General features: G+C 43.1%; 2 protein-coding genes across 4 annotated transcripts in view; one reads left to right on the forward strand and one right to left on the reverse strand.

The window, feature by feature from the left end:
- Window positions 1–10,552, forward strand: part of Zc3h6 (zinc finger CCCH-type containing 6) — a 55,581-nt gene extending 45,029 nt beyond the window's left edge. For 2 of the 3 annotated variants that reach the window (XM_076570617.1, XM_076570615.1), the window contains exons 8-12: window positions 1,850–1,959; window positions 3,036–3,289; window positions 5,851–6,353; window positions 6,687–6,935; window positions 7,437–10,552. In XM_076570617.1, coding sequence (XP_076426732.1) covers window positions 1,850–1,959; window positions 3,036–3,289; window positions 5,851–6,353; window positions 6,687–6,935; window positions 7,437–8,920 — 2,600 coding nt within the window. In that variant the 3' untranslated portion in view covers window positions 8,921–10,552. The remainder of the gene's footprint in view (window positions 1–1,849; window positions 1,960–3,035; window positions 3,290–5,850; window positions 6,354–6,686; window positions 6,936–7,436) is intronic. The other variant, XM_076570616.1, reaches the window with a different exon arrangement.
- Window positions 10,553–18,043: 7,491 nt separating this feature from the next.
- LOC121829000 (uncharacterized) overlaps window positions 18,044–24,441 on the reverse strand; it is a 42,924-nt gene continuing 36,526 nt past the window's right edge. Inside the window, exons 6-8 of the mRNA XM_076568419.1 lie at window positions 22,924–23,096; window positions 20,085–20,202; window positions 18,044–18,253 (exon numbers count right to left, since the gene is read on the reverse strand). Of these exons, the coding sequence (XP_076424534.1) occupies window positions 18,068–18,253; window positions 20,085–20,202; window positions 22,924–23,096 (477 nt within the window). The 3' untranslated portion in view covers window positions 18,044–18,067. The remainder of the gene's footprint in view (window positions 18,254–20,084; window positions 20,203–22,923; window positions 23,097–24,441) is intronic.

Here is a 24,441-nt window from a genome sequence, read left to right on the forward strand (position 1 = left end):
AACCTCTGAGCCATCTCTCCAGCCCCGCAGCATTATTTGTAATAGCCAGAACCTAGATGCCCGTCACCTGAAGAATGGATAAATAAAATGTGGCACATATACACAGTGGAGTACTACTCAGCAGAGAAAAAAAATTACATCATGAGGTTTGCAGGCAAATGGATGGAACTAGAAAATATCCTGAGTGAGGTAACCCAGACTCAGAAAGAAAAACATGGTATGTACTCACTCATAAGTGGATACCAGACATAAAGCAAAGGATAACCAGACTGCAACTCACAACTCCAGTGAGGCTAGCTAGTAAAGAGGACCCTAAGAAAGACACAGGGATCACCCAGCAACAGAGAAATGGATGAGATCTACATGAGCAAACTAGGGGTGAAGGGGGCATAATGGATGGCAAGGGTCGGGGGAAAGAGAGCTTAGGGGAGCGGGAGGTCCCAGCTGGATCAGGAACAGAGTGGGAGAACAAGGAAAGAGATATCATGATAAATGAAGACCCCATAGGAATAGGAAGAAGCAGAGTACTAGCGAGGTCCCTAGAAATCAACAAAGATAACTCCACTATAGACTACTGGCAATGGTCGAGAGAGTGTCTGAGCTGACCTGCTCTGGTGATTGGATGGCCAAACACCCTGTCATGATAGATTGCTCATCCAGTGACTGGTAGAAGCAGATGCAGAGATCCACGGCCAAACCCAGGTGTAGCTCCAGAAGTCCAATTGGCAAGAGAGGGGAGGGATTATATGAGCAAGAGATATCAAGACCATGATTGGGAAAAGCACAGGGACAAATAGCCAAACTAGTGGAAACACATGAACTGAGAACCAATAGCTGAGGAGCCCCTCTGGAACTGGATCAGGCCCTCTGGATAAATGAGAGAGTTGATTAGCTTGAACTGTTTGTGAGGCACCTAGGCAGTGGGACCAGGACCTGTCCTTAGTGCATGAGCTGGCTTTTTGGAACCTAGGGCCTATGCTGAGACACTTTGCTCAGCCTTGGTGGGAGGAGGGGACTGGACCTGCCCCAACTGAATCTACCAGACTGGGCTGATTCCCCAGCAGAGACCTTGCCTTGGAGGAGGTGGGAATGGGGGGTGGGAGGAGGGAGGCCAGGGGAATCCGTGGCTGATATGTAAAGTTAAATAAATTATAAAATAAAAATATTTTTAAAAAATGAAAAAAAGTACATTTGTAGTTGTAGAATAAGAATTTAATTTTTTAATGTTTACATTATTAAAATATTGATCTAAAATATATTATTAGATGTGATTACAAGTTCTTCAGTATAGCAAGTACTAGCAAGTTTGTATTGATTTAGCATTTTTTTTATTGTGGTAAGAAGACTTAATATAAGATAGAGTCTCTTAGCAATTTTTAAGAAGGTATAACATAAATGTTGATTGTAGGTACAATGTTATACAGCAGATATCTGGAAATGAATCATCTTTATATCAGTTACTTTTTCAAATGAAAAAGACTAGACTTCGAGCCTGGGATGATGGCTCAGTAAAGTGCTTACTATTCAAGTATGAGGACTGAGTTCAGATCTCCAGCAGTGGCATGTGTATGTAGTGCTGGAGGGTGGATGAGATAGACATATCCCCAGGGGTCAGTATAGCTGAATGGTGAGCTCCAGGTTCTGTGACAAACTGTCTCAGAAGTGAAGGTTGAGAATGATAGAGGAAGACATTCAATGTTGACCTCTGCCATGTGTGTGTATGTATGTATGTATGTATATATGTATGTATGTATACAGGCACATGTATGTGCACATGTGCACAAACAGATCAGCACACACACAATTATCCTTGCTTTTACTTGGTCTGTTCCTTAATATTTTTGTTTACGCGAATTTCCTTGCAAGTTCTATCATAGTGGAGCAAAGTGCTACCAAGGAGACAACTGTAAGTTTTCCCATGATGATCTGACCAAAGAGACAAAGAAACTTCTGGACAAAGTGAGTAGTGCTTTTGCACTGTTGGTTGATTGCTAGATCTTTCCTCAGATTTTATTTGAATCATATCTTATAAGGAGTATTTTATAAAGTTGCTAAGAAATTGAGGAACTCTTGTAGGTTTTCTATTAATATCATTTGTTAGAAAATAGAATGATTGGTCTAGAAATTTGAGAATTTTTTAATCTGATCCCTATTCTGACACTAAGAAATAATTTACTTTGAGCAATACTCCAAACTGTTGCTAGGGGTCAGGTTTTTCTAGATACTTGGCCTTTTATCTAAAGATTGAAAATAAGGGTCTAGTCTTACTGTAATTTGTTATGTCATGTTTGGTTAATGTCCCTGCTAGGCCTGCTCTTTTCTGAAGGGAAACAGAGAAGTGGATTTGGAAGGGAAGGGGGGCAAGACTGGAGGAGGGGAGGAAGGGGAAACAGTGGTTGGGGTATAATATATGAGAGAAGAATAAATTAATTAATTAATTTAAAAGATAAAAAGGAAATAAGGGCACATACAAAGTTGCCAAAGTAGCATGTTAACTTTGTTGGTTGTAACCAGCTGATGCAGGATCAGCACTTCTATTTTTCATATTAAACATTGAGAATATGCTTGAATAAAAGATGTCTGAATTTGTTAGTTGGAGTGGAGAAATCTGTACTATTGTTCAGAGATGAAAGTATATGTAGCCAAGCATGTGGGCATACTAGGGGGTTCTGAGGTTGCTAGGTACATTATTTGGAGAGGGGTTGTATATGTGTCGTACATGCAGGTAAAGTAGCTAGGCTTCCATGTGCATTGTGTACAAGAGGTGTGTAGACGTCTGTGTGTCTGTGTCTGTGATGTGTCCAAAAACCAAAGAGGTTTCCAGACTAAATTACCTTCTGTGTTCGACTACTTTAAACCATTGTGAATCTCATTCTGTATATTGGAAATAGTTATATAGAAAATCTCTGATCCATTTAAACTTTAATGTTAATCTTAATTTTTTTTCTTTTAACAAAAGTAGCTTACTAAGGTTTTTAGTTTTAAATGTGAGGAAGAAAGCTTGTTTTGACGTACTCACCTTCTTAATTGTCCAGGTGTTGAATGCTGATGAAGAACTTATAAACGAAGACAAAAGAGAATTAGAAGAACTTAGGAAGCGTGGCATAACTCCTCTCCCCAAGCCACCCCCAGGAGTCGGACTTCTGCCAACCCCATCAGAGCACTTTCCCTTTTCTGATCCTGAAGACGATTTTGAGACAGATCTTACTGACGATTTGAAGAAAATTCCATCTCTTTTTGAAATAGTTGTAAAACCTACTGTGGATTTAGCACATAAAATTGGGAAGAAGTAAGTTAAAACCATCAATAAGGCAGCATTTCCCCCTAAAGCTCAACATTCAGATACCAAGGGATATTCCAGGTCCCTCACGTGGTTGGACTTGGCAGAGAAGCAGTTACCTGGCCTGGCTGGGAGCTGCTGTTTCCCTTTTCTCTTTGCCCTCACCCTTCTTGGCTGCCCCCAGTGATTCTCTCTGCAGAACTCTTGCAGGACTTGAGAAGCTTTGCTGTATGGTAACCCCGAGGGGCACTGCCAGGATGGCTTTGGCATTCCTTCTACCGGGGGATGAGCTTGCATTTTCAAATGGTTGATACTATGTCTCCAGTACGTTTGGTTCTTTCCGAAAGTATTTCCTTCGGGTATTAGAGAAAAGAACCGGGATAAGCCACATCCAGTTTTCATTTTCTAGCAAGGCTATTACAGTGTTGATTCCCATCCTTTAGTGAATGTGTACCCAGGCCCCTGCTTTTATTACTCTTTAATCCTGAATACAGGGAGGCAATGACATCTCAGCAGACAAATAAGAAACCAGAATAAACATCACAACTAATGTGAACCAGTAAGATTATTTCATTTAAAGTTAAGAAAACCAGCATGGTGGTAAATGTGCTTGTAATGTCAGAACTTGCGAGTTGTGAAGTATGTTGCTTTTGGCCAGCTTGACACAAGCTGGAGTCATCTGGAACAGGAAACCTTAGAGAAGATGCCTTTGTCACATTGGCCTGTAGGCAAGACTGAAGGGACATTTTCTTGATTATGTGGGATGATACCGCCCACAGAGGGTGATACCCCTCTTGGGCAGGTGGACCTAGGTTGTACAAGCAAGAAGGCTGAGGAAGCTATAGGGGCAAATCAGTAGTTGGTGATGTTCTCCGTGGTCTGATTCCGTTCCTGTCTTGAGTTCCTGCTCCAGCTTCCCTTCATGATGGACTGAGCTATAAGATGAAGTGAACCCTTTCTTCCCCAGGTTCATCACAGAGATGGAGAGCGAACTAGGGTAGGAGAATGAAGGAGGCGGGTTATGAGTTTAAAGTCACTGTTAAGGGCCATATAGTGAGTCTTTGCCTCAAGTTTAAACTCAAACTTTTGGTTTTTCGAGACAGGGTTTCTCTGTGTAGCTTGGCGCCTTTCCTGGAACTCACTTGGTAGCCCAGGCTGGCCTCGAACTCACAGAGATCCACCTGCCTCTGCCTCCCGAGTACTGGGATTAAAGGCGTGCGCCACCACCGCCCGGCTTGCCTCAAGTTTAAAAAGGATAGGAACACCTACCACTTTGTGTATTTTATATCATAAGCAATGAAGTGAAGGAAAGATACAAATACGCCAAGATTAGCAGTGTATGGGAGATTCATCACTGGGAAGTTTCTCTCCAAAAAATGAACTGACAAAACTATTAGGAATGATAAAGTCAGCATTAAAAATGATGTCTTTCGTATGCCATCAACATAATAAGCTTCCATTGGAAATCACTATCACAGCTATATGTTTAGATAGTAGAACAACAAAAGAGAAACCTAGTGCTGGGTTTCAAGGTGACTTTTATTTATCTTTGCAGTTTTCTGTATTTTCCAACCAGCTGGTAATGAGCAGCAATTAAGAAAACCATATCTGTAGCTAGCGGTGGTGGCACACACCTTTAATCCCAGCACTCTGGAGGCAGAGCCAGGCAGATCTCTGTGAGTTCGAGGCCAGCCTGGTCTACAGAGTGAGTTCCAGGACAGGCACCAAAAATACACGGAGAAACCCTGTCTCGAAAAACCAAAAAGAAAAAAGAAAGAAAACCATATCTGAAATGAAAGCAAGAGACACGTGCTTTTAACCTGCCAATGCTGTGGAATAAGTAATCCCTTAAATACACGGGATTCTCATTGAGTGTAAAAGATCATTTTGTGCCAGAAACCCCATCCAAGGACAGAGGAATCTGGATGCAGACATCTACAGCTAGGCCCCGGGTGGAGCGCTGGGAGTCTAATTATCGAGAAAGAGGAGGGCTTATATGAGTGAGAATTGTTGAAACCAAAGTTGGATAAAGCACAGGGACAAATAGCCAAACGAATGGAAACACATGAACTATGAACCAAAGGCTGAGGGGCCCCCAACTGGATCAGGCCCTCTGAATAGGTGAGACAGTTGATTGGCTTGATCTGTTTGGGAGGCATCTAGGCAGTGGTACCAGGTCCTGGGCTCGCTGCATGAGATAGCTGTTTGAAACCTGGGACTTATACAGGGACACTTGGCTCAATCTGGGAGGAGGGGACTGGACCTGCCCGGACTGAGCCTATCAGGTCGATCTCAGTCCTTGGGGGTGGCCTTGATCTGGAGGTGGTGGGAGTGGGGGGTGCACTGGGGGGAAGGGGAGGGGGGCAGGAAGTGGGAGAACAAGGGAATCTGTGGCTGTTATGTAGAACTGAATAGTATTGTAAAATAAAAGAAAAAAACAGGATAAAAAAAAAAGAAAAAAAAGATCATTTTTAGCTAGTGTCTATTTGAGAGTATAACAGTTTTGTTTGTCTCTTTGCTTTGAACTGAAATACTGTTTTTGTTTGATTTTGTTTTGTTTTTATGTACAGACCACCAGCATATTACAACAGTGCCTCACCACCAGGACCACAGTTTCAGGAAGGCAGTCCCTGTCCACAGCATATGTACAGTTCTGAGTCAAGTCCAGGCCCAGGACCTAATGTCCCTCAAGGAGGTGATAGTCCTGTGAGGCACCCAGGCTCCCCTGGCCATCATCCATGTGTGGGACCTCCTGGTCCACCAGTGCAAGAGAACCCACCTTTGCCACATGGTCCATCTGAAATTGTAGGCCCTCATAGTCAAGCTGGAGGGCTTCTTCAGCTGGACACACTACCAGCTGTGGGTGGAGCTTATCATTCCCCAAGCTTTCCAGGACACGTGATGAAAGTCCCTAGAGAGAATCACTGCTCTCCAGCTTCACTGTACCAGCAAATGCCTGGAGAGATGCAGCTTAACACTGACTCTGAGTCCATGCAAGTCCCAGCTGAGTTCTACGATGATTACTACTCACAGCAGGCTGCACAGAATTTTCAACCACCCGATAACTGTGCTGGTAAGTTGGAAGCAACTAATTTCTATTTAAAATATTAAGACTTGTTTTTCATTAAAACATGCATTTTTAAGTTAAGTAAAATTGATGAAATTGAAACCTTGAAATGTTTTCGATTTCTTCAAAACTACAGAAACAAAACTTTAGCTAACCATTGATGCAATAGATTTTTTATAACATTTAAAAATGCAAAATTTAAAACAATAGAATTAAAATTTTTAAAAAATATTTAATTATACAACAACTTAGGAATCCAGTGTGGTGATTAGGAGAGACTCAGTCTCTCACTCTTTGGTGGAGTTTGAGCTCACAGTGTCTCTTCTGTTGTGTCTGTAGATGAGATGTGGCAGGAAGAGTTTGCACAGCAGCAGCAGCAGCAGCAGCAGCCTCCCATGGCTCATGACTCCCCTAAGGCTGGGAGTGGGCCGGAGCCCAGCAGCAGTGTGCCGGGGCACTGCCCTCTGCCTGCTTCGGGGCTCCCTCCTGCAGTGCAGAGAGCTCTTTTCATCCGCCTGACTCAGAGGTACCAAGAGGATGAGGAACCAGCTGGCAGCCAGCCTCAGAGAGCATCCAGCAAGGAAGAAGGTTGGATAGCTTCTTCCCTTTTGAAATAGGTTCAGATGTGAAAATGAGTGCCTCTGCACCGTCCCCTCCAGTTTACCTTGTAGCCCTCATCTTAGAACTGCTTCTGGCTTCCATGACAGGCTTTAACTAACAGTTGGCAAAGGTTATATTTCTAGACAAGTATAAAAAAGGATGGTGGATAGAGTATCCTTCCTAAAAGTTTACTTGAAGTCACAGTTTGTCTTACTGTGCATGTATCTAAAACCAGATGATATAGGATCAGCCCTTCTATTTTCTGTACCAAACATTGAGAATATACTTGGATAGAAACTGTCTAAATTTGATCATTACTAGGAGTGGAGGAATCAGCACTATTGTTCAGAGGCAAGAGTACATGTAGCCAAATAGGTGGGGATCCCTTTTAGTGATTATACGAAGTTCAGAAATAGTATTGCTTTTAGTCTTATTTAAGGTCAAATATGAATGCTTTATTTTTAACCACAAGCTTCTGTCTGTATCTAGATGACCCAGTTAGCTGGTACTCCAGCAGTGAGGAGGAAGAAGGAAGTGGCGTCAGGTCGATCCTGAGAACACTGCAGAAACAAACAGGACCTCTAAGAAGTCAGCCACACCCTCCCATGGAGCTTGGCATTCCTACTGATCCAAGACTTGCCAGAGAGAAGAGGAAAGGAAGTCAAGTGGTTGACCCAAGGCTTCGCACTGTCCCAAGGCAAGACATTAGGAAGCCGCATGAGTCTGTCCCAGTGGATCTTAGACTTGCGTGGGATCCCAGGAAATTAAGAGGGAACGGAAGTGCTTCCGGAGGCTCTGCTGCTAGTGGAGCAAAGTTTGATTTACACCATGCAAACACTGGGGCGAATCGCAAACTCAAGAGAAAGGACGATGATGATGAAGATACAGAAAGAGAACTGAGAGAAAAAGCATTCTTGATACCTTTGGAGTCTTTACCTGGAGTGGTACTCCAGGACCCAAGGTCACAGTTAAGACAGTTCAGTCACATTAAAATGGACATTATCCTATCCAAACCCAACTTCGCAAAACACATCGTGTGGGCTCCAGAAGACTTACTTCCGGTCCCTTTACCGAAACCCGACCCAGTATCTTCAATCAATTTACCTCTGCCTCCACTTATCGCTGACCAGAGGCTTAGTAGGTTATGGAATACAAAAGGTGATCATCAGAGTGCCCTGTCCCTTGATCCAAAATCAGCAGCCAAAGCCAAAATGAATCTAACACAGAGAGAGGGCTACTTAGAACAATGTGGAGACTTACATAGTTCAGGAAGTAAATTAGGGGACCCTCGGCTGCAAAAGAATTTTGACCCTAGGCTTCACAGACTGCCCAGTGCAGAGTCACATCAGGTGACTATAAAGGACTCACATGTATCAAAGAATGCCCAAGCCAGATCAACCCCTGCTCTGTCACAACCCTCAACAGCATCACCTACCAATGCTGGTCCTGTGGCTCTTCCTCCATATGCCCCCAAACTCTCTTCTTCAGCTGGCCTCCCACTGGGAACTTCAAGTTCAGTTCTTAGTGGCATTAGTTTGTATGATCCTAGGGAGAAGCATTCATTGTCTTCATCAGAGCTAGCAAGCATTTCTTCAGAAGAAAATGCCGAGAACCAGGAAAAAAGTGGTTTAAAAAATAGTGATAAAAATGAACCTTCCCCTGGAGAAGTGACGCTACAGAAGACTCGTGCGGACATGGAGGTCCCTGTTGAGGGGCCGGCGGACATGCAGGCAGGTCCTCTGAGGAGTGATGAGACGGCGGTTCAGGTCCCCGCCGCCGCCGCCGCCGTGCACAGTCTTCCTGTTCAGGCCTTAGCAGGCTTAATGAGACCTCCATACAGTGACCCAAGGCAGGCAAGAGAGCCAGGACAGGCAAGCCCAAGCCCCGACGATGGTCCAAGTAGAGACACAGATGACAAATCTCTGAAAGAGGTTTTTAAGACATTTGACCCAACCGCATCACCATTTTGTTAGCCCTTGTGTGATTAAGCTCTTTTCATGCTGTCAGTTCTCCGCTGTTTTGTAACTGGTTTACTTCGATAGTTTATTTATTTTTTAAATTATAAACATTTTTCAGCTGCTAGTATCAGAACCACATGAACTTATATCCTCTAAAGTTTGTGGTATTTTATATAATATTTTTATAACTTCAAGAGATAGTATAGAAATACATATCACGTTAGCGTTAGTAAAAGTACTTTTATTGTAAGTGAACCATCATGAACTCAACACTCAGCCCAAGTATATGCCAGTTGTATTTCGTAATCATTGTTTAGGTTAACAATTACCACTTTTATATGGTTGTTTAGTTTCAAGCAATATGATATACATTAATTTTGAGAATCAGTATTTTAATTAGGATCCTCTCTGTCAGCACAAAACTGATTAGTGTGTAGCGCCAACTGCTAAGTAAAATGCAAGGTGAAAACATTGAAAACCATAATTAGCTCAGCTCATGTTGAAGGGCATCACTTTATTAGCACTGGCAACACTGTTTGTGTACACGAAGCACTTGAATGTTGTATCTTTTAAAAGTATTTTATTGTACATTGTATCATAGAAGCTGAAGGAATATAAATAAAATGTTTTGCTACAGTAAAAAATTTCCAAGTTCTCTAACAGAACTTTTAAAATTTAATTTTTCATATTAAATAGTTATGAGTTTATTGCTGTGTCACATTGTGATAATTATGTATTTCAGTGTTTTGTCTTTAGCAGCATAATTTTTATGTCTTTCAAATGATGTAACTGCAATAATTGTGCTCATCATGACTGTGGCAATTTTTAACAGAATTTTCAAAGTGAGACTAGTAAATATTAAGCTGATAATGTTTTTAATGTCTAGATTCTGTATTTTTTCTTGCATAGCAAAAATTCCCACTGAGATGGCAGGTATATTCCACTGTATATGGTACCAATAAACAGTCTTTAGATCTCACATGACTGGTTCTGTAACAGAGATCACCTGTGTTTTAATTAATGTCCTCATAGCTTAGAACTCTAAATTGGGCTGGACGGTGGTGGCGCACGCCTTTAATCCTAGCACTTGGGAGGGAGAGGCAGGTGGATCTCTGTGAGTTCGAGGCCAGCCTGGGCTACAGAGTGAGATCCAGGACAGGCACCAAAACTACACAGAGAAACCCTGTCTTGAAAAAAAAAAAGAACTCTAAATTGATTAGAAATTGTATTTTATGAAAAATAATTTGTATTCATCCGTTGTAATCATTGACGTGTATAGGCAATGGCCCCGTGTTTTCTGGTATAAGTCATAACTCACAGTGTTACACTAGCATGGTCTCTTGAACTGCTGGTGTATGGCAATGTTTGCTGGGATGTCCCCAAGAAATCGCTTGAAAAGGACAATTTTTTATGAGACAAAGGAGGTAATAACTCCAGTCCTTAGTCAAAGAGAGCTCCTACAGAAGCAATTTTCACAGTTCAAAACAAATGTTTTTGTTTTTATTTGTTGCCTAAAATGGCTCTGGATAACAGGGTAGGATTAAAGATACTGTTTAAAGCCACCATAAAAACCATTTTCTGACTACTGTTCAAATGAACTCGACTGTTAATTGAAAAGTCAATAAAATAGATAAAACTGACAAAAAATGTATCCCAGAGTAGTATGATTTCCTCTTTTTTTGAAAATTTTTTTTAAAAAAATCAATAAAATACCTAAATTTTAGTGAATCAAAAATTGTAACAAATGTTAGTTCCACTCATACATTTATCCTTATTGTTGAATTAGTAATAATTCTGAATATACAAAAGATAATTTGGCTTGTTAAACATGAAACTTAATAAAAGCTCTTTTTTAAATTACTGAAAAGGAAATTAGATGAATAATTTAAAAGTAGAATATAAAACTTATTAATTCCAACAATGGAATATTTGTTTACTCATTTCATTTTCATAGTCACTGTTCCATTGTTGTGAAGAGACACCATGGCCAAGACTTCTCTTACAGAAGAAAGCATTTAACAGGAAGCTTGCTTGCAGGTTCAGAGGTTTAGTTCAGAACCAGTGTCAGCACGGCAGGAAGGGTGGTGGAACAGCAGCTGAGAGGTATGTCCTGATCTGCTGGCCAAGAGAGAGAAAGTGGGCTTGGCACTGGCTTCTGAAACCTCAAGCCTACTCCCGGTGACACACTTCCTCCAACAAGGCCGCACCTCCTAATCCTTCTCAAGTAGTGCCACTCCCTGATGACTAAGCATTCAAATATATGAGCCTATGGGGGCCATTACTATTCAAACCTTCACACTCATTCTTGGATGTCTATTATATTATTAGCTAGTGCCCTAAAGGTTATTTTACAAGCAAATTTGACCTTAGTTTCAAGTTTGACTGTACAGTTTATATGGAAGTATTTTATGTTTAAAATAGTGCTTTTAACTTACACAGTTCTTTGGGATTGAGATACTCACTTAGGGTATATAGAGCCTGTCAATACAGAATTGCTTAATCCCTATTATTTTCTCACAGACACAAAAAAAATGTAACAAATACCTATCTCTCTCAGTGAGTAAGCCCTTTTTTAAAGTGGGTTGCATAGGGATTTAAAAAGTGATACTTGGAATACTTGGATCCAGTTGGAGCCATTGTTTGGGGGAGGTTTGGGCCATGTGACCTGGTTGGAAGAAGTGTGTCTCTTGTGGCTGGCTTTGAGAGTTAAAAAGACTCAACATACTTCCAGTTTGCCCATTCTTTGCTTGTCTTTGAAGATGTAGCTCTCAATCTCTGGCTTCTGCACCCATGCCTCCCTGCTTCAATGCCACCCTGCCATGATGGGCTCTTGTACAAGCCAAAATAAACGCCTCTTTCTGTACATTCCTTTGGTCATGGGATTTCATCACAACAGGAAAGTAGCTAATATCATTGGTTTTTTTTTTTTAATTCATGGAACTTGGTGAATACTATCAGTGAAAGTAAGTTAGGTCCTATTCTTAGAAGCTTCACATTTACACATAGCAGAAACAATTGGTGTCTGAAAAGACTGCATAGGCTCATCTCTTGTGATTGAGCCTTCATGCTGGATCTCAGAATTCACACCTATTTACTTTGGTTGAGTAGAGTACCAATCGACGAAACCTGGACTCGAAGATCATAAGAATCTAGATGTGTCATCTGTTTTCCTGTATCTGAACCAATGTTGAAATGGTTTCACTCTTAACTATTCGGTCCCATTTCTGTATGGAACCTCCATGTTTTTCACCCTGTACTGGAAAACCCAGAACTGGACTGCATGAAAAGAACCACATTATGCGATGAAGTGTGCTTGGGTTTTCTCTTTTAACTTGCCTTAGTATTCCAGACCTTAGTGCTCCCACTAGTCCTATTTATTTTAAATGGGGGAGAAGAGTTAAGTAGTTAAGTCTTGTTTAACCTGAATAGTTATGGAGCTGGATGGAGAGAGAACTTTTGAAGATCTCAAAGTTTAAGAACAAAGGAATTCACATTTTTGTTCTGAATTGACTTCTAAGCTTTATCTCAACATCTAGTTTCTTATCTGTGATATATAAATCATTTCAACTGTTCATAAGTTTGAGGTAGGGAGGGAATTGTTTTTGTAGTTTATTTGTAAATACAAAATTGCTTTCTGTACATCAGAGACACAGTTCCTACATTCCTGTCGGGTTATTAAGTTATTCATTCTTGTTCAGAACCACCAGGAGTGACCTGTGTGGCTTACCAATTTTATAAAGCTTTACATGTGCATGGAAATCGTAAGAGGAGAAGTTGTTTCAGAGACTATTAACCCATCAGGTTAGCAAGTTTTTAAATGTCAGCGTGTAAGAATTACAGAACTTTTTTAAACCACAAAAGTGTTTGGTCTTAGTTTGTCATAAGGACCTGACACACCCAGTTTATACAGGATGGATGTTGATAGAAGCCGCCAGTTGCTTTGCCGCTGGGCCATGTTGTATGTCTGCTGGAATAGCATGTGAGGGCGGAGTGGACATCTAGTCAGTATAAAAGCCATTGGTTCTTAGAAACAACAGAGGTACTGGCTCAGGTGGGCATGTGATCACACTGTTCATTCATGAGTTGTTCATGTTTTAAATGTAAAATGTGTAAGAAGGAGTGAAAATATACAGCTCTTCCAGCGATCAGTCCTTATACTTCTGACTCTGTTGATTTTATACAAACAACTTTTGTTTCCTTGCAGTGCTAGAGATGGAACCTAGCACCTCAGCATGCCAGGCAAGGACTGCCATTGAACTACCCTTCCCAGCCCTTCACTGTGGATTTAAGTATCTTCATGAGGATATTAAGGTCGAAAGTAGTAGTAAAATTTGCGTTTCGTTAGTGTGGTCGTTTGAATGTAATTGGCCCTCATCATCTCATAGGGAGTGGCACTATTAGGAGGTGTGGCTTTGTTGGAGTGGGTGTGGCCTTGTTGGAGGAAGCGTGTCACTGTGGGGTGGGCCTTGAGGTTTCCTGTGCTCAGGATTCCGCCCAGTGTGTCAGTCAATTTCCTGTTGCCTGCACGATGTAGGACTCTCAGCTATCTCCAGCACCACCTCTGCCTGCACGCCACCATGCTCCCTGCCATGATGATAATTGACTGAACCTCTGAAACCATAAGCAAGCCCTCTCAAGTAAATGTTTTCCATATGAGTTGCCGAGGTCATGGTGTCTCTTCACTGCAATAAAAACCCTAAGACAGTCTCTTGTCAAAGAGGTTTGACCCATAATAATTTATTAGAAAGATAGAGACTGAATTTTTAAACAATAACGGTGTTTCCCTGGACCTCCATTGTCATCATGTCTTGGGGCTGTCAGTGATGCACTTTCAGATTTTACATGCTTCTTAAGTCAACACAAAGAAGACTGTGATCACCCATTCGTTTCAGGTAAGGGCTTGTCTCATACCTCCGTTTTACAGTTTTTCCTCCAGGTGCTTAGGAAGGAAGTTAAAATAGATTTTTTTTTCAAGAAACAGTATACTTTCTCACATATAAAAATGACAGTCAAGAAGTAATCATTTGTATATTGACTTACCCAAATTAAAAACATTTTGATACTGCTTATGCTACACATGACGCCCCAGCCACCTCACTCAGAAAGGGGCTCAGCATAGATCCGAGGTTCGGGATTACACAGGGCTGCAGTGCTTGCATAAGCCTGGGGCATCTGGTAGCCCCTGTGCCCCAGGACTGCTGTAGAGAGCAAGGTATCCAGACTTGGTGGTCTGTTTGCTCTCAGATCCACCAGCACCATCTCTCCGGGGTGAAATCCAGGTCACACCTACTCAGGATCAAGTATTTGGTTTGACGTTTCCAGTGTTGTTATTTTATTTCCCCAAATTGTATGTCAAAATTTTGGGAAATTCTCACTATTTCACCTTGGAAGGTTTATATACACCAATTTACTGGGTTAACTAAATAGTTAATTTGTTGGGAGAATACAACCAAGAGTGTACTTTGTTGAATTGGTCGGCTGTAATATTAAGAGCTAACAAATCACTTGGAAAAAGGCAGATTATGCTGGATTGTTTTTAATTTACTAATCAGTTTTCGGAGTGACATGCTCAGTGGTGCTGTTGCAAGTTTCTGTTGTGTTTTTTCTGTAATCTATTAAATGTAAATTAAAAGTGTTTCTAATGGTGTGCATCTGGAAGGGTGCTGTTTTGCTCTTATTTCAGCATTTCAAGGCAGGGGAGCCTTGTGCACATACAAGAGTTGGTAAATGGACATCATCCCAAGGCTTCCTAAAAAGGAACACCGCCCTTCAGCAAATCCTTTGTTCAGAAAAATTATGCCTTATCTAACTGTACAGACTAGCAGCGTGCAAGGCCCTGATTCCCGGATCTGTTTTCGTTCTAGGAAGCCTCTCACATTAGCTTTCAGGTGCATGTATTCTTTTGATACTGTGGCATCATGCCATCTACAGAGTTTGCACTGGAGGACTATATAACCAGAAACGACATCGTAGTTAAGCTGATGGTTTTGTTTGGGCTGCATTCATAGCTACCCTGGGATGTGCAGAACACAGGGGCTGTAGGTTGACTATGCCTAGAATATGTGAATCTGACAGGTTGCTGGAAAATGAGCTGCAGGAACTCATTAGGGTCAGAATGGAATCTCATTGCAGCAGATGCTCAGCAACCCTTCAAGGTCAGGGAACACCATAGGATGCTTTCTGGCCTCTGTCCTAGTCTGTTCAGTGGTCAAGTGCTCATTGCCTTATCGGAGCCTACACGATTACTGGATTTAATTGTTGGGCAATTAATCTAATCATCAGAGACTGCTTCATTGAGAGACAGCATAGTCTAGTCCTGGTGCCTCTCCTGGATGAGCAGTATCATTCAGGCTTTATACTGAGTATCCCATGCCATATCTACAAGATGCAAAGTCATTGGCTCAAGAACAGTTGAGGGACTGGGGAGTTGCTCAACACTTGCTGTACAGAGTTCAGATCCACAGCACCCATGTGAAAAACGAGGCACGATGTCACACACCTATAATCCTAGCACCAGGGAGGCGGAGGCAGGAAGATCCCTGGAGCTCACTGGTCAGCTGGTCTTGCTGAACTGATGTAATAGCTGTGTCATATTCAGAACACACATTCAGTACCCTACCATGCTGTAGCTGAACTGCTGCTAGAAGCCTGAAAGCTTAACCAGCCAAAAGCTTCTAGTTTCTGGTCCTCACACCTTATATACCTTCCTGCTTTCTACCACCACTCCCTGGGATTAAAGGCGTGAGTCACCATACTTGGCTGTATCCTTGAACACATGGATTTCTGCCTCTGGAATGCTAGGATTAAAGGCATGTGCTACCACTGCCTAACCTCTATGTTTAATATTGTGGCTGTTCTGTCTCTGACCCCAGATGCATTTATTAGGGTGAACAATATTTTGGGGAACACAATACCATCACACCATACTTTCCCCATGCTTGGTTTCCATAGTCCTTCTACCCTCCTTGCTTGGTGTCCTTGGGCCTCAGAGAAGGTGACACAGATGTCCCCCTTAGGGCCAAGCACTCGACAGTCACTTATTTACAACACTAGTTATGAGACCCTGACTATGAGTTAGTTTGTTATGAGTCAACAAGTTATGAGTCCCCGCTTTGACCATCGCCCACTGCCGAAACAGGCTAAGAACTAGTCTATGGGTGTAAACAAAAGTATTTATAAGGCAATGTAGCTACAAGTTGGCAAAACATCAGTAGTACATTCCTGATAGGGCCTGTGTCCCACCTAGACATAAAAGTTTTGCCCAGGTCCGCAATGCCAGGCACAGATTCCATCCTGTGGAACAGTCCTCAAATCCAGTCAGGAAAGAATCGGTCACTCCCAGAACGTTCGCGTCACTTCTGCAGCAGTGGGCACATCTTGCCCGGTGATCAGTACTGGAGCGCACAGGATCTACAGGCGGCTATGATGGCTGATGACTGTCCTCCCGTCGGGTTTAGTCTCAGTTCTGCACTCTCTCTGCCTACACACCAAGCCACCCAATTCTACTCTGGTTGTAATGAAGTTACAAGGTTTATCCTTCTGCCTTAAGCAGCTATGAGTGAGGTAGGAAATAAAAACAATACAAGAAAATCGACAAAACCAAAATATGGTTGTTTGAGAAGTTTAATAAAACCAATGAACCACTAGCCATAATAATGGGGGGAGGGAAATCGGTGCACAAACAAACTGTACAGAAACTGAAAGATGTGACAAAGATATAGAATACAAAAGGATTATCCACAACACCATTCCAATAAGCTCAATACCAGTTTTCTTCAGAAGAGTTAAAACTGGAAAGAGCCCCAATATCCAGCCATTGGTGAACACGTAAGTAAGGTGTGCCATGTCCACACAAGGGAAATATTTGGCAGGAAGAAATGAAGTACCAATACAAATGGACTTTCAATGCTAACAATGTAAGCCAGTCACAAAGAACCACTTATATTAGTCTATTTGTAGGAAGTGTCCAGTTTAGGAAACCCTATAAAAAATACAGAAAGTAATAACAGCTACTTGTAGTGGATTGTACTGGATGGTTGTTTGAGCTATGCCCTTAAGCACCGCCCCAGTGAGGTAGCAGGTAATTGTTACACCTGCCTATGACCTTGAGGTACATGCCCCTGGGGCCTGGCTGCTGGGGGACCCTTAAGACCTGGGATGCACTAATGCACTCTCTCTTGGCTACCTCGTTTTGGATGCCGAGATCTTGGACCAGGCAGATCAGCATGGGGCACAGTTCAATTTTCCCAGACCCTACGATAAATCTCCCATGGTTGTGAGTTAACCCCCAAATAAATCCCTTTGCTCATTAAATAGACTCTGTGGATTAATCCCATTAGCAGATATCTGATCTATGACCATAGCCCTAGGGATATCTGCCCTAAAGACATAGCAGGTAACTGCTCTACCTGCCTATGACGGTGAAGAACATGCCCCGGGGGCGTGGCCTCTTGGCTACCCTTAAGACCTGAGAGGCACACTCGCTTTGCTCCCTCTTGGGACTTGGATGCTGGGACAGTCTCAGGCGCAGAAGAGCAGCGTGGACTGTGCCTCACCTTTTCCAGGACCCTGCGACAATTCCTCTGTTCTGTTTTGTGAGCCTTCCTTTCTTAGTAAGTCCCTTTGCCCTTTAAGCAGACTCCGTGGATTTCTCGGATTAGCTAGTAGGCTAGGGCAAAAGGAGAAGACCACTAAAGGGATTCTCTCAGGGAATACTAAAATATTCTAAACTAATTGTGTTGGTGCTTGCATAAATCTGTGAGCATTAAAAACCATTAAAGATAAACTTTAGATGTATGAATGCTATGATCTGTGAATTGATAAAGTTTAAAAAAACAGAGTGAGCAGAACAGGGTGAAAGAATGGATAGGACAAACAGACAGGAAAGGGCCTAATTCTCTTCAAAGGACATGCCATTCATTTTCTGTTTGCGCTGCTCTTGTTAAAATCCCTATGTTTGTATCACATAGAGACAGGAGCATCCCGTTAAATTTCCATCAGTGCCATCAGTTCTTAACCAGGAATGCTGTCAGGGAAGCTCTGTAAAGCACAAGCCCTGGCCACACATACCTGTCTGTGTCTGGGATTCAACCCAAGAGGCATGCTAAGCTGCCAAAGGACTGGTCCACACAGGCTGCCTTGGAGAATATGCCTCAGCTTTTATCATGCTTCTTGAACCAGGGCTGCCAGCTCGGGGAGGGTCCCCGTGCTTGTTTTTCGTAAGCCCAGCTCGTCACAGTCTTTGTTTGAGGCTTCTTGAAGTCGATGTTGTAGGAGTTTTCTCTTCCACTGTGAGCAGAAGGCGGCAACCTCCAGCTCCTCTGGATCTGAAGAAAGCCATCTCAAACCCTGCAGGAGCAGAACGACAATCAAGCTCAGTACTGGGAACACTGTTTTCAGGGTCTTCAGTTTGGAGCTTGTTCTGTGGGGTTCCTTCTAGAGGGCTAGGGATGCCTTGCTGGTGTCACGGTTCTCATTATACAGCATCCAAGTATCCTGTGTGAAGGGGGGTAGAGACCACCCACCCTGAAAGGAGACGAAAGGTAAAACAAAGTGCGTATTTATCCCTGTGAAATGTTCTGAGAATGTAGACATTTTTTTTTCCAATTCTCTCAGCAGTTAAGAACATTGGCTGCTCTTCCTGAGGACCCAGGTCCAATTCCCAGCACCCATATGGCAGCTCATAGCCACTTCTAACTCCTGTTCCAGGGGATCCAGCTTCCTTGGGCACCAGGCATACACGTGTACACAGACATATATGCAGGCCAAAATACCCAGACAACATTAAAATTCTTTCTCTGTTTGCATCTGTCATACACAGAACTAAACCAAGGGCAACTGGATCTGATTTAGTCTACATTACAGATGGTCCCTGACTTATGATTACCAATTTACAATCTTTCAGCTTTGAAGTAGGATTATGTCTTAAGCTATTACTATTAGGTGTGAGGGCTTGGAGACATGGCTCAGCAGTTAAGAGCACGGGCTGGTCTTCTAGAGTTAGAACCCTTCTAGAGCTGGGTTAGATTCCCAGCATACACATGCTGGCTCACAGTCATCTGTAGCTCCAGTTCCAGCAGGGTCTCACACCTCCTTCTGCCCTCTGAGGGCCCTGCGCACATGTGTACAGACAGACATGCAGGCAAAGCATTCGCACACATAAATAAAAAATCAGTCATTTTTAAAACAAAGTTAAATTATTAATGTGTCTTTTTTTCGTTTTTTGTTTGTTTGTTTGCTTTGTTTTGTTTTGTTTTTTTGAGACAGAGTTTCTCTGTGTAGCTTTGGAGCCTGTCCTGGAACTCGCTCTATAGACCAGGCTGGCCTCGAACTCACAGAGATCCACCTACCTCTGCCTCCCAAGTTCTGGGATTAAAGGCATGTGCCACCACATCCCGGCTTTAATGTGTCTTCTATTTTTTGTTTGTTTAGCTTTTCCCCCCCTTCTTTTCCCTTTTTGAGACAAGGTCTCATCACTATGTATCCCAGTCTAGCCTACAACTTCTGGTCCTTCTGCCTCCGCCTCCAGAGTCCTAGCATCACACCCAGGGAGTTGTCCCTTCAGGCATTCCAACAGCATCCATTTAAAGCTGTTGTTTAAGATATGGGAAGCCAGAAAAGTGTTGCTTTTCTGATAACCTCAGCACTCGGGAGGCTGAGTCAAAAGGATTCTGAGTTAAAGGTCAGACTGAGCTACATGCTGGGTTTGAAGCCGGCATTGGCTATCTATGCTCTTATCTCAAAAACCAAAACTTTGCTGGGCGGTGGTGGCGCACGCCTTTGATCCCAGCACTCGGGAGGCAGAGGCAGGAGGATCTCTGTGAGTTCAAGGCCAGCCTGGTCTATAGAGTGAGATCCAAGACAGGCACCAAAACTACACAGAGAAACCCTGTCTCAAAATAAAAACAAAAAAATTATTCAGCTAAACTAACTAACTAAAGGGAAATTCTGGAAACAGAAGAAAACATATCAAAAGGTGTGCAGAACATTATGGTTGTCTCATCTGCAGATTGGTTACGACTAAAGAAGTAACAAAATTAGAGCCAGGCTAATGGAAATAATGCAAATAAAAACTCACAGGAAGTGAGGTCATTGTTTTAATGGAAGGAACAGAATTCAGTAGCTAAGAGAAGATATCCTTGTGGCTGCCTGCCATTTACCAGGTCCCTGTGGCACTTACCCGAAGACAGGCAGCTTCCGCAGCCCTCACAGTCTTGGAGACAGCCTGGAGGAGCCTCTGTGCATTTTCCACAAGGAGCTCTTCAGAGGACTTGCTTCTTGCTAGGGAGGCCTTTACACTGGGGGTGTTGGAAAAGAAAGGAGTCTTTATCCCAGGTTAGGAGGCAGTCACCAATAAGTACCAGCATTGATAAACACCGCACCCCCCTCCCCTCCACCTTTTAAGACAGTGCCTCTCACTGAGCCTGGAGCTTACGAGATTGACTATAGCAGCAAGCCCTGGAGAAGCCCGTCTTCACCTCCTCAGCCCTGGGATCAGACCTATGTGCCACCACACCCAGCTCTTAGGTGGGAATTAAACTCAGGTCTGCCTCATGCATGTGTCGGGCAGGCACCTTACCAACTGATTTGTGTCCACAGTCCCAAGGGGAAGACTATTCTAAGGGCTTAATTTAGCATCTTTAAATGCAAACGTTATTTTAATGCTGAGGAAATGTGAATCCTATAGCATCTATAATGAAAACAAAAAAGAATATGTTGTTAATGGAAACAGCTGAAGAGAGGTCACAGGACAGATGCCAACGGCCATCAAATCATGAAAGAGAACAAATTCTGTACAGAACTGTACGCAGGACGCGGCTAAGGCTGGAGGGATTGCCTCTTCTAAGGCTCACCAGTTCCCAGAAAGGGCAAATGACTTACCTGCAAACACGCCTTCCAAATTCAAAATATTTGCTCCTGCACATGCTCGGCCTCCCCCTTTGGCCTGGCCCGTTCGTTCCCAGGAGAACCACAGTGAATGCTCTTGCCTGTTTCTCCTAGCTCCTTCTGCCAGTTGACACAGGGAAGTTTTTTTCATGTAGCCATCCCTGCTTGGCTCTATACCTCTTGTGTCTAGGGGGTCTCACTTTGATTATAAAACTTATTTGTTTGTGGTGGTCATTTTTATGTCTGTATATTAAATAGAAAAAATATTGGCAGCTAAGCTTGAGATGGTCATGCATCTGAAAAGGTATTTCCTGGAGAACAGTTGCCAAGTTTTATTATTAATTTTTAAACATTTATTTTTATATGTAGGAGTGTTTTGCCTGCATCCACCGTGTGTGCCTGGTGTCCATGAAGGTCAGAAGAAGGTGCCGATCACCAGGAACTGGAGTTACAGTTGTGAGCTGCCATGTGGGTGCTGGGAATCAAACCTCGGTCCTCTGGAAGAACAGCCAATGCTCTTAACCACTGAGCCGTCCTACAATTTGTTCTGTGACTTCCACATGTGTTCTCTGGCATGGACGTGCATGTGCATACACTAAATAAATGAATAAATCAGTAAATGTGAAAACACTCGTTTAGCAGTGTTATTTTTATTTCTCACCATGAGAATGTAAGGTAAGAGTCTAGCTGCTGCATGAGTCCCTTGCCAATCCCCTCCTGGTGCTGGGATCTGGATCACTCACTGAAGACATGAGTTTACATCAAAGCGGGTATTGGCACCACACATCCTGCTCTGAACTCCCTTCCCGGCCTCTGCCTGAGAATCAGCCTGGCTGCAGGCTTATGCTGTGAAACCTCCCTCCCCTTCAGAAAGGTGGAAGAAGAGACTCCCACTTCCGGCCACGTGAACTCCGATTCCTCTCTTCAGAAACCCTGCCATGCTGTCTGTCTCTGGTGCCAGAACCTGAACATTCCTCAGAGCCCCCACCATGCTATTGTCTGTCTGTCTGTCCATGTCTGTTTGGTGTCCTCTACTGTACCTGAGACCTTTCACTCACAATTGACAGTAGTCTTAACAGCCAAGCCTTTCCATATAGAAGACTGCGAGTTTATTAGTCAGTGTGTGGCTGCGGGTTCTGACAGACTCGAGTCAAAATAAAGCTTTTATAATTCTATCATGATGTTGTGTAATTTACATAAACAGGAAAGCTGTTATAGGAGGTGATGGATGAAACTGACGCAGCCCCAGAATTGAGGCATATGAAATGACTTGATCTTTTTTTGGGGTGGTGTTGTGAGACAGAGTCTCATGTAGCCCAAGCTGACCCCAAACTCACTATGTAGCCAAGGTTGGCCCTGAACTTCTGCCTTTGCCTCCTGAATGCTAGGACTATAGGAGTACACTGCCACTCTGAGTTTATAAATGAGTTAACCTTTCCACATGCTTCCTGCTGGTAGTTTTTCTGTTTTCACTCACTATCTTTGTTTGTTTGTTGAGACAGGGTCTTGAGTAGACTGAATTAGGCTTGAACTCACTATGGAGCCAAGGCAGGCCTTGAACTCATGGTCCTCCTGTACCTTCCAAGTAGATTACAGGTTGAGATTACAAGCATGTACCCCCATGCCCAGCCCAATCACTTGCTATTGATGGACAGTCGGGATTCAGTGACAGGCATCCATCTGAGAACTATGTCATTGGTGATTTGCTCTTGGTGTGAATATCATAGAGTGTGCTTTCACAAACTAAGATGGCTGTGCTGTCATTACATGATTAACCCATGGAACCGCCATTGGATGTGCAGTCTTTCACTGTCCAGCATATCACTGTGTACTATGTTTGAAAAGATAGTTGGCTTTTTCATTAGAGATGATTAATATGAAAACAGAGGGCTAATTGTCAAAATGTCCAAGTGGTTACAAAGGAAGGGTGTCAGTCGCTTGTGTCAGAGGCTACTACCCCTGAAGTATTGTGAGTACAACAATACCATGGAGTAAGGGCCTGTGTTCTGAATGGGGAAGAGACCAGTGTAAACTCTAGGAGGGTAAATCATTAAACATATACAAATAACTCACCCTCCATCCCTCCCGGGTCTCAGAGAAGCTTAGCCATTCTCCCCCAAGCTGCTTCCTACCTGGAGATGATGCTGAGCTGGCTGCACATGGTTTGAATCTGCTCCACCATACACAGAAGCTCGTGGGAACATCTCTGATCTATGCAGTTCTTAGCAATGATGCCGATGAGTCTGGTGATGTTTTTCCCGGAAGCTGAGATTTTTCTGGCTGAGGCAATGAGCTGATCTTTGGTCTGTATCAGAGATGGAAATGTTAGAAGTAGGCACTGTCTTCATAGGTGTCCCTGAGACATCAGGGATAAATTACAGTGCTTGCCCCAGCTTTCTTGGCTCAGCTTACTTCTGCCCCTGGAAATGAGTGCTGTGGGATGGTCTGTATGTCAAATTACTCTGATTGGTCAATAAATAAAACACTGATTGGCCAGTGGCTAGGCAGGAAGTATAGGCAGGACTAACAGAGAGGAGAATTGAGAAAACAGGAAGGTGGGAAGAGATGCTGCCAGCCGCCGCCATGACAAGTTGCATGTGAAGATGCCGGTAAGCCACGAGCCATGTGGCAAGGTATAGATTTATAGAAATGGATTAATTTAAGATATAAGAACAGTTAGTAAGAAGCCTGCCACAGCCATACAGTTTTATGAAATATACGTCTTTGTGTTTACTTGGTTGGGTCTGAGCAGCTGGGGGACTGGCGGGTGACAAAGATTTGTCCTGACTGTGGGCAAGGCAGGAAAACTCCAGCTACAAATGAGTATATTTGAGATTAAACCACCATCTCCTGAGCCAACTCTAAGGGCTTTCTCTTGGGCTAGAAAGACCCTGACTGAACAAGGAACAATCTCCTTTCTTGTGTGGGGGCTTCAGAAGGCAAGAAAATACAGCTTCCTAAGCACACGTATCCCAGGCTGACCTCAAACTCACTATATAGCTGAGGATAGCTTTGGACTTCTGACTGTCCTGCTCCAGCTGGAGAGTGCTGGGATTATAAGCACGTACCACTGTACTTGGCTTATGTGGTGCTTGGGGTCAAATGCAGGGCCTTGTGCATACTATGTTAGTGCTCAACCAAATAAGCTCTGCCAAATAACCCCAGTCTTAACTAGATTTTTTTTCCCGTTTCATTCAAGAGCAGAATACTTCAGTTCCTTTTTTTTTTTTTTTTTAATGATTGGCATTACGATCGGGATGTGAGATTGGGGAACTCAGAGGTGAATCCTGCATACCACTTCCTACCAGAAACAAGCCCCACTCTTAAAATGGTCCTTGGATTTTCCTTTCAAATGTACATCTCAGCTGGGCAGTGGTTGCGCACACCTTTAATCCCAGCAGACCCAGGTGGATCTCTGTGAGTTCGAGGCTAGCCTGGTCTACAGAGCAAGATCCAGGACAGGCACCAAAACCCTGTCTCAAAAAAAAAAAAATGTACTTCTCTCCAGAAACACAAGAGAGTGCACATTCCTAGGTCCTTAGTCATACACCACTGCAGACACCTGAGTCCTATTTAATTCAAATTGGAAATACATTCTGAGAAGCCAGACCTGTTTTGGTGACCTTGGGGGTCACTGGTTCAGCCAGATA

The sequence above is a fragment of the Peromyscus maniculatus genome, chromosome 4 (genome assembly GCF_049852395.1).
Source record: "Peromyscus maniculatus bairdii isolate BWxNUB_F1_BW_parent chromosome 4, HU_Pman_BW_mat_3.1, whole genome shotgun sequence".
Lineage (NCBI taxonomy): Eukaryota > Metazoa > Chordata > Mammalia > Rodentia > Cricetidae > Peromyscus > Peromyscus maniculatus.